Genomic DNA, 10746 nt, shown 5'->3' with positions numbered 1-10746 from the left:
AATCTGAGAGCAGGTGAAAAATCTGAAAGAGGAAAAAAACAAATTTCCTCCATGAACTTGTCCCTTTCCTATTCCAGTCTGCTGGTCACCTGCACACTGCGCTCCCACTAATGGCATTACCTCCACTAACTAGCCTGGTCGATCACGCCAAATGTTTACCACCCATCACCGCAGGAGTTTATCTATTTGTCCCATCACCTTAACTGATGAGTTAATAATTATCAGTTGGGGGAACTTTGGAGACAATGCATGGTTCCTGCAGCACCTCAGAATCATTGACTCCAGCAAGAATAAAACTGCAGAGACGGTGAATTACAGAGTCAAAAATGGAGAAAGTGACTGGATTAATTGGTAAGAAAACTGATCAAAACCATAGACCAATCTTTCATTTATATGACAGAGTTAATGCAGTGAAATGTTGAGATATATTTGCTATGAGTTAAAGGTATTTAATACTAAGGGGTTGAGCTGTGACTAACTTGCTATACTGTGTTAAGTATTTTGACCCACTGTTTGTTATCATTAAATAATATACTTGTTCTTGTTATTAAAAAGTGAAACTGTTAATCCGATATGACATGAAACATGATGTATACATAATTGTTCAGAATTCCAACTGCACTCAAAGGCAGGAACACAAGGTTGGGGCGTGCGTGATTCGTGCCTGTCAGAAGGTACATGGAGATCATGTAGTATTCAGGCAACATGGAAATGTGTCATATCAGCGAGCGGGCGTCACTGCTCACTCTTTTCATTGGCTGCAAGCCTATCAGGGAGGCCCAATATTGGGCATCTATGACACCACTTAAGGACATCCAATTCCTCTTAAAATGGAGGTGCACTCCGGCTACAGTGAAGAAGCTGGCTGTGTGAAGAAGGAGGAAAACACTCTTCTTTCCAGGCACCTTCTTCACAAACAGTAGGAAGAAATCGCTAAGCATGCCAATGCAGAAAGAATTTCATACAGGATGTGGCTACAATGCAGTTAGAAATTGAACAATCTAACTGGGCTCCTCGCATCAGGTGGAATATTCTCTTTAAAGTTTTTTCGGCATTGGACAATTTCTAATAGTTGTCCCTGGAGAGGTTTGAGGAGTATCGACAGTGGGGATTATTCCAGAAGGTGGTGAATTAACAGACGTCCTCCGGGATCACCAGCCAATTAAGGGTGGAGGGTGGATTCCCGAGGCAGGAGCACAGGTCATTGAGGATCATTCCAGTGAGGGCTGGCATTACCCACTGTGAGACAAGTGGGGGCCCCCCTGAATGCTAGACTGAGGGAGTGGGGGCGGTGGGTGGGGTAGGGAGCACTACAGCCCTGTGGAGAAATGTTCACTGCATATATCCATTGGAGGCATCCAAACGCAGGATTTCTTCACTCAATTATTTGGGATAGAATTAGTGCAAGTTGATCAGGAAGAGCTGGCATAGATTTCTAAAGAGAAAATCATGTTTAACTAACTTGCTGGCCCCTTTTGAAGAGGTAACAGAAATGGTCGATGAGGGTAATGCTATTGATGTGATGTACATGGACTTTCAAAGGGCATTTGATACAGTGTCACACAACAGACTTGTGAGAAAAGTTATAGCTCATAGAATAAAGAGACAGCAGCATGAATGCAAAATTGACTGAATAATAGGAAGCAGAGAGTAATGGTTAGTGGATAATTTTCAGGCTGGAGGAAGATTGGTTGTGGAGTTGGTATTGGGATCCTTGCTTTTCCTGATATATATTAATGATCGAGATCTTGGTGTGCAGGAGACAACTTAAAAGTTTGCAGGTGACTCAGAACTTGGAGGTATTGTAAACTGTGAAGAGGACAGAGTAGAACTTCAAAAGGACACAGACAAGTCTGTGGAGTGGGCGGATAGGTGGCAGGTGAAGTTCAATGCAGAATGTGAGATGACGAATTTTGGTAGGAGAACATGGGCAGACAACGTAAAATGAAAGGCACAAAATTAAACGCCTTCAGGAGTACAAGTTCCAGGGGCGAGATTCTCCGACCCCCGCCTGGTCGGAGAATCGCCGGGGCCTGGCGTGAATCCCGCCCCCGCCAGTTGCCGAATTACCCACCACCGGATATTCGGCGGGGGCGGGAATCGCGCCGCGCCGGTTGGGGTGCCCCCCCCCCTGCGATTCTCCGGCCCGGATGGGCCAAAGTCCCGCCGCTAAAATGCCTGTCCCACCGGCGTAGATTAAACCACCTCTCTTACCGGCGGGACAAGGCGGCGCGGGCGGGCTCCGGGGTCCTGGGGGGGGCGCGGGGCGATCTGGCCCCAGGGCGTGCCCCCACTGTGGCCTGGCCCGCGATCGGGGCCCACCGATCCGCGGGCGGGCCTGTGCCGTGGGGGGCACTCTTTCCCTTCCGCCTTCGCCACGGTCTCCACCATGGCGGAGGCGGAAGAGACTTCCTCCACTGTGCATGCGCGGGGATGCCGTGAGTGGCCGCTAACGCTCCCGCGCATGCGCTGCCCAGAGATGTCATTTCCGCGCCAGCTGACGAGGCACCAAAGGCCTTTTCCGCCAGCTGGCGGGGCGGAAATTCGTCCGGCGCGGGCCTAGCCCCTTAAGGTTGGGGCTCGGCCCCCAAAGATGCGGAGCATTCCGCACCTTTGGGGCGGCGCAATGCCCGACTGATTTGCGCCGTTTTGGGCGCCAGTCGGCGGACATCGCGCCGTTTCCGGAGAATTTAGCCCCTGGTGTATGTTTGCCTCAATCAAGGAAGGTGGCAGGACAGGTGGAGAGAGCAGTTAATGAAGCAGATGGTATTCTGGGCTTTATTAATAATGATGTAGAGTACAAGACCAAGGACGTTATGCTGAAACTATACAAGACACGAGTTAGATCTCAGCTGGAATATTGTGCACCGTTCTGGGCCACACTATCGGAAGGATGTGAGCACATTGGAGAGAGAGCAGAGGAGGTTCACAAGAATGGTTCTGGGATGAGAAACTTCAGTGATGAGGAGAGATTGGAGAGGATAGGACTGGTCTCCTTGGAGAGAAAAAGGCTTGGAGGAGATTTGATAGAGATGTTCAAAATCATGAGGGGGCTGGACAGAGTAGACGGGGAGAAAGTGTTCTCACTTTTAAAAGGATCAAGTTTGAAAGACACAGATTTAAAGAGATAGAGAACCTAGTGGAGTGGTGCAGCGGCAACAATCTCTCCTTCAATGCCAGCAAAACTAAAGAGCTGGTCATTGACTTCAGGAAGCAAAGTACTGTACACACCCCTGTCAGCATCAACGGGGCCGAGGTGGAGATGGTTAGCAGTTTCAAATTCCTAGGGGTGCACATCTCCAAAAATCTGTCCTGGTCCACCCACATCGACGCTACCACCAAGAAAGCACAACAGCGTCTATACTTCCTCAGGAAACTAAGGAAATTCGGCATGTCCACATTGACTCTTACCAACTTTTACAGATGCACCATAGAAAGCATCCTATCTGGCTGCATCACAGCCTGGTATGGCAACTGCTCGGCCCAGGACCGCAAGAAACCTCAGAGTCGTGAACACCGCCCAGTCCATCACGCAAACCTGCCTCCCATCCATTGACTCCATCTACACCTCCCGCTGCCTGGGGAAAGCGGGCAGCATAATCAAAGATCCCTCCCACCCGGCTTACCCACTCTTCCAACTTCTTCTGTCCGGCAGGAGATACAGAAGTCTGAGAACACGCACGAACAGACTCAAAAACAGCTTCTTCCCCACTGTCACCAGACTCCTAAATGACCCTCTTATGGACTGACCTCATTAACACTACACCCTGTATGCTTCATCCGATGCCAGTGCTTATGTAGTTACATTGTATATGTTGTGTTGCCCTATTATGTATTTTCTTTTATTCCCTTTTCTTCCCATGTACTTAATGGTCTGTTGAGCTGCTCGCAGAAAAATACTTTTCACTGTACCTCGGTACACGTGACAATAAACAAATCCAATCCAAATCCAATTTGCAAAAAAAGCAAATGCGATGTGAGAAAATTATTTTTCACACGAGTGGCTCGATTCCAGAATGCACGGCCTGGTGGAAGATTATTTAAATAGAATGTGCAGAGGTAGGAGGAAAAGGCAGGGGAACGGCACTAAGTCATTTGGAGAGTTGGTGCAGACACTATGGACTGAATGTCTTCCTCTTGCACCATAACCACCGTGAGATGCTGTGAGGATAAGACTGTCACATGGGCAGTCCTTCAACAGCCTCAAAAATAATCAGGCTCTGACTTTCCTCTGTGAGGCCACCTTCCCTCACCTTCCCTGGGGGACTGACACAGCAGGCTGGGGGTGGAACTTGGAGACTATTCAGCCCAACTTAATCCAATCCATCAAAATCACAATGGGTTCCACGATTTGGAACCTCATGACGCTCGAACCAGCCTTCACGGTCACACAAACTGCTGCCATGGAAATGTATATGGCCACAGAAAGCATCCTATCGGGCTGCATCACAGCCTGGTATGGCAACTGCTCGGCCCAAGACAGCAAGAAACTTCAGAGAGGCGTGAACACAGCCCAGTCCATCACACAAACCTGCCTCCCATCCATTGACTCCATCTACACCTCCCGCTACCTGGGGAAAGCGGGCAGTATAATCAAAGACCCCTCCCACCCAGCTTACTCACTCTTCCAACTTCTTCCATCGGGCAGGAGATACAGAAGTCTGAGAACACGCACGAACAGACTCAAAAACAGCTTCTTCCCCGCTGTTACCAGACTCCTAAATGACCCTCTTTTGGACTGACCTGATTAATGCTACACTACTGTATGTTTCACCCGGTGCTGGTGTCTATGTATTTACGTTGTGGATCTTGAGTTGCCCTATTATGTATTTTCTTTTTCTTTTCTTTTCATGTACTAAATGATTTGTTTGAGCTGCTCACAGAAAAATACTTTTCACTGTACCTCGGTACACGTGACAATAAACAAATCCAAATCCACTACAAGGAGACAAAGCAATTGGTTGCTATTTTCTAGAAGTTACCCTGTGCACGTGGATTAACTGTAAATTTATCACCAGTTCAGAAGATGGCACTTTTTTTGGTCAATCAAAAACTACAGCTGTACAACGGAGAATGAACCTTCTGTAAATTGAACGTGTAATTCTGTATTCTGCACTAGAGAAGGAATCACCACTTAAAATAAACTTGTTTCCCATTTTTTTCTAGTGGTGTTGATCCTATTGTCCCAACTACAATTGGGTAAGTCACAGTATTGATGTCAGCTCATCTTGGAGTAAAGATGGAAGATGAGTAACTTTCTGACAATTCATTATTTTTCGTTTTTTAGGCATTGCTTACAAACTGATTTGTTATTTCACAAACTGGGCCCAGCACAGACCAGGAATAGGGAAATTTTTCCCAGAAAACATCCCCCCTTGCTTGTGCTCCCATCTAATCTACGCATTTGCCATCATTGATGATAGGCACCAGGTTGTGATTAAGGAAAAGAATGATGAAGCTCTTTATGCAACATTTAATAATCTCAGAAAAATGTGAGTACGCATGTATTTCCCATCCGTGAGCTGCAGGTTTTCCCTACGGCTCGCAAATATGCAAAAGCTAAATATTACTCCAGTACCCTGCTGCAACCTCCTCTCCTTGTAAAAGTGCTGGTCACTTGTGGGCAGCCATGCTTAATGTGAGAGAGAGAGACATCCCTCCAGCTATAAGCCTTTGGGCAACAGGGAAAAGTGAGGGTTGGAATGGGTTGAAGTGAGAATCTGCCTTCTCCAGGAACAGGAAGCAAAACATCAACACCAATAGTTGCTGACTATAGTCCTGTTTACAAATGCTGCAGACCATTGGTTCATTATCTAATTGTCCTATCTTCAGGCCTGATTCCGTACAGTTACTCAATTAAACGAGCTACTAATCTTCATTCTAATCCTTTCCAGCTTTTTCTATTTTTATTTCAGTTTTTCAGCATCTGCAGCATTTTTTTGAACTGTTAACTTATATCAGGTGACACGGGACCCAGGGAGGGAAGTTGGATGGTCAGCAGTTTAGGAAGACAACGAGTCTAATGGATAAGATGAGCTTGGAGAGAGATGAAGAAAAATTCGAAAAAGGTGCAAGTTGAGAGCTAGGGTGGGGATCTTAAGGAGAAGTGTGGCCTAGTGGGTGAGGAGAAGGCAGGGATACGTCAGAGACGGATTGTATGGTCTCAACCTTAGTGATTTTTTTTTATTTGTTCATGGGATGTTGGCGTCGCTGGCCCAGCATTTACTGCCCATCCCTGAGGGCATTTCAGAGTCAACCACATTGCTGTGGGTCTGGTGTCACATGTAGGCCAGACCGGGTAAGGACGGCAGATCTCCTTCTCTAAAGGACATTAATAAACCAGATGGGTTTTTACGACAATCGACAATGGTTTCATGGTCATCATTAGACTTTTAATTCCAGAATTTTATTGAATTCCAATTTCACCGTTTGCCCTGGTGGGATTCGAACCCAGGTCCCCAGGTGGCTCTCAGGTCCAGCAGAATGTCACTGCCTTCCCTAAATAGGATGAAAAAGTCCATGCATTCCTCACACTTATTGCTGAAGGTGAGGGCAAAAGAGACTGGGGTGACGGTTTAAGGGGATGACACCGAGTGTCTTTAAGACAGAGATAGATAGGTTGTTGATTAATAAGGGGATCAGGGGTTATGGGAAGACAGTAGAATATGGATGGGAAACATATCAGCCATGATGGAATGGCGGAGCAGACCCGATGGGCCGAGTGGCCTAATTCTGCTTTAATGTCTTATGGTCTTATTCACAGTTCGAGAAAAGAAGTCTGGACTTTTATCTTTGGATTCCAGGAGGATCCTGGGAGAGTGACGCGTTTTGGCAGACAAGACATTCAACAATACTGATGCTTTTGCATCTGTGGAGTGTCGGGAGAGATGTCACCACATCAAGCGCATTACAAAAGCATGTTTTATTGTCATTGTACATTTGATCAGATTGAAGTTATAAGACCATAGGTTCTGGACATGAGGAAATACAGAACTATTGCAGCCACACCAACCAATTTAGCAATGTGCAAGCAGCACGTTAAAAAAGATCTCAACCTTGTCAAAATAACTGATTAGAACATTGTTGTTTAAACATTCATCAAGTAGCAGGAACAATTTCAAAGACTTAAGGATCTAAGTAGAAGAGAGTTTGGTGTCTTAAAGGAAGTGGAAACATTGAGTGACTTTTCTGATGCCAGGAGAATATCACTGGAAGCGGTTTCACATTCATTTAGTTACATATTTTCAGAAGAAAGATCTAGAAACACAAAGGAGTTACTTGAAAACATCTCAATGCGCGACCCTTGTGGGCCTCAAGGACTGAATTCCAATAGTTGAACAACACACCATTTCAGGGCTGGTGACATTTTAATTTCCAAACTGGGACCAATTTACTGCACCAGGTTCAGAATATTATGACCAAGGGATCGCGCGATATGAATGTTTTTAAAAATATATTTAGAGTACCCAATTCATTTTTTCCAATTAAGGGGCAATTTAATGTGGCCAATCCACCTACCCTGCACATCTTTGGATTGTGGGGGTGAGACCCACACAGACACGGGGAGAACGTGCAAACTCCACATGGACAGTGACCCAGAGCCGGGATCGAACCTGGGATCTCGGCACCGTGAGGCAGCAATGCTAACCACTGGCCTTCCACTTTAAGGGGGCGGGGTTTTCTCTTTACAAGGACGACCCCGTTGTGTAAAAACACGGGCTTGGCTGCAGGTTGGGGAAGGAGACCCCTAGGGGACTGGAGGAATATTGTAACTGTATTGAAATAACCTTGTTCTGTAATTTCTACTTCCATCTATGCATTTTGCCCACCGCAAACAACAGCCAGCATTTATTTTCCCTTCCTTATTGCTCCTGACAATGTGATGGTGAGTCACATTCTTGCAGAGATTGTGTTGTAGTTTAGCAATATGCATACTGACTTGCTAATAGTGGTTTGATACAACCCGGAGGTTTGCCAGGCTGTTTGTCAGAGGAGATTTCTGAGTCAATCACATTCCTGTGGGTCTGGATTCACATAATGGCCAGACCATAGATTTCCTTTCCCAAAGGACATTAATGGTTTTAATAGCAATTTTATAATTTCATTGTTGGAATTACTGTTTTCAGCTTTTTAATTGCAGGGTTACTTAATTAACTAAATGTAATTTCTCCAGCACCTGAGTGAGATTTGAACTCATTATTCCTGGCTACTGGATTAGTGATACAGGAACACAACCATTATGCTGCCATGCCCCCAAAATTAGCAAAGGGAATTTACATGCACATGTGGGCAGCACAGTAGCATAGTGGTTAGCACTATGGCATCACAGCGCCTGGGTCCCAGGTTCGATTCCTGGCTTTGGTCACTGTCTGTGCGGAGTCTGCACATTCTCCCCGTGTCTGTGTGGGTTTCCTCCGGGTGCTCCGGTTTCTTCCCACAGGTCCAGAAAGACGTGCTGTTAGGTAATTTGTACATTCTGAATTCTCCCTCCGTGTACCCGAATGTGGCGACTAGGGGATTTTCACAGTAACTTCATTGAAGTGTTAATGTAAACCTACTTGTTGTGTTAAGCAGAGTAAGATAACACGGGCTGCAACTGGATGTAGCTTTACCTGAGAGATACTCCACACCTTGAAGTTAGTTCAATATGATTTATTGAACTTGTCACACAGTTAGCTCAATCCTCTGTGAGTTCGACTCTCTGCTAACCTAGTGTGATTAATCTGTCTGACTGAACCAGACTCACTCTTAGCCACGTGCTGTAGGAGTTATATGATATGTACACCCTGACTCACACTGTAGATGTCCCCAGTGGAAAGAGGCGGAGTGTGAGTGCCTCGGGGCTTTTAGAGTGGGAAACCACCCCCAAGTGTTCTGCCTGCTGATTGGCTATGTCCTGTTCTCTGTATTCATTAGCTGCCTGTCTGTATCTCATTATGTGCATGTCTGCATAGCATGACACTACATGTGACAATAAAGATTATTGTTATGTTATGTAAGGCACATGTATGTGTGTACCATAATTTTGGAGCCAATTTCAATCTTTAAAACAAAACAAAATCTCTTGGAATAAACCAAGTGATCTCACAGGGTGAAGCAGACAAAGTGTCGGATGGGGTCATTTAGATTTTAGTTGAGAGTGTGAAATGTGTGCTATCAATTTAGTCAATTGACTTTGTTGAAAATGGAAAAATGTGCTGGAGAATCGACGTTACCATTTTAAATGACAGCTCAGAGTCAAAATTATCTCCCAACCTTTGGTTGAAAAGAAATTTGAGGCCGGAGAATAATTGGTCAAAGGCACATAGGGGAAATAATTTTTATTTGTCACTTTGAATTTATATTAATATTTTTAATTAAGTAACAAAACTTACAGTAGAATGAGAGGCAAAGAAATAAACTTGGTTGCAGGATCGAGGATTCCCCGAACTCCCAGTTATTTAGTCGGCAGTTGAGGGGTTACAGTGCCACTAGTGGAAGGAGTCTGTAATAACAACTTGCATAGGTTAGAAATGTGGGGCGGAATATTCCCATAATATTCCAATATTCCCAGGCTCAGATTGAACACCGGGTGCAGCTCTCCAGTTGCACAGACCAGTTTTCAATACAGATCTTGAGCACCTTTAAAGGAAAATAAAAGAGTGGGCGTGATTTACGCTGTCACTGTGTCATGGGCGGGTCAGGGCGTGATGGAGCTCCCCAATGCCATCTCTGCAGGGCACCACAATCTGAAATGAAGTGTAACTATCCCCCCCCCCCAAACTCACCACCGCGGAGGTATCAGGGTCCCCCCCCCCCCACCCCACCCCTCGACAATCATTGGATGCTCCCTCCCTCACCACCACAGACGTATCGCTGGAATTCCCCCCTCAGTGCCCACGCTCCCCCCCCCCCCCACTACACAGTGTCCCCCCCCCCCACCAAGGGGCTCCCATGAGGACCTGCCCTCGCGCTGCCCCCTGGCACAGTTTGGCACCACCGGGGCACTGCCCGGGCTTGTTCCTCCTCCCCGAGGACCATTCTTAAGTTTGTGCCCTGGGGGAGTCCCCCTCGACTGAACCCCATTCTTAAAACGTTGTTGTAAATATTTACTGAGGGGTTCATGTGCTTTACAGGACAGTGAATTCTTTTAACACACAAATACTTTCGTTGATTCAGATTGGTTGGGTTTTCTGTTACTAGCTTAAGAATAACAACTTACGAGTAAGGGAGATCAAAGTGCAACGATTCCCTCCCAGGGGTTATATCCCACAGTTACTCTTAAACATCATTCATTCACCAAAGGTTTCCAAGATTGTGATGTTCAACGTATGTTAGCTGTTAAAATGAGACACTGATCATATTTTGTTTTTCCTATCAGGAATTCTAACTTGAAGACACTCTTGGCTATTGGAGGATTTGACCCACAAAGGTAATGTCTGGCACAAATCGTGCTACAGGTAACAAACTTGCATAGGTTATTGGGGCTGGTTTAGCACTGGGCTAAATCACTGGCTTTGAAATCAGACCAAGGCAGGCTAGCAGCACGGTTCGATTCCCGTACCAGCCTCCCCGAACAGGCGCCGGATTGTGGTGACTAGGGGCTTTTCACAGTAACTTCATTTGAAGCCTACTTGTGACAATAAGCGATTTTCGTTTCATTTCACTCTCTGTAATTGTATAAACCTTTCTCCAAGGACCAAGACACCATTTAATTATGACCAGGAAGGTTAGCTTTTAACAGATAACACAGATTTTGCATCGTAT

At 45.8% G+C, this 10746-nt stretch overlaps 1 protein-coding gene across 1 annotated transcript in view; it reads left to right on the top strand.

Annotated features, from left to right (window-relative positions):
• Window positions 1–228: 228 nt before the first annotated feature.
• LOC140393644 (acidic mammalian chitinase-like) overlaps window positions 229–10746 on the top strand; it is a 55274-nt gene continuing 44756 nt past the window's right edge. Inside the window, exons 1-4 of the mRNA XM_072479923.1 lie at window positions 229–351; window positions 5167–5199; window positions 5288–5492; window positions 10361–10411. Coding sequence (XP_072336024.1) covers window positions 327–351; window positions 5167–5199; window positions 5288–5492; window positions 10361–10411 — 314 coding nt within the window. The 5' untranslated portion in view covers window positions 229–326. The remainder of the gene's footprint in view (window positions 352–5166; window positions 5200–5287; window positions 5493–10360; window positions 10412–10746) is intronic.

The sequence above is a fragment of the Scyliorhinus torazame genome, chromosome 17 (assembly GCF_047496885.1).
Source record: "Scyliorhinus torazame isolate Kashiwa2021f chromosome 17, sScyTor2.1, whole genome shotgun sequence".
NCBI classification, from domain to species: Eukaryota; Metazoa; Chordata; class Chondrichthyes; order Carcharhiniformes; family Scyliorhinidae; genus Scyliorhinus; species Scyliorhinus torazame.
This window is presented reverse-complemented; position numbering and strand designations above follow the sequence as displayed.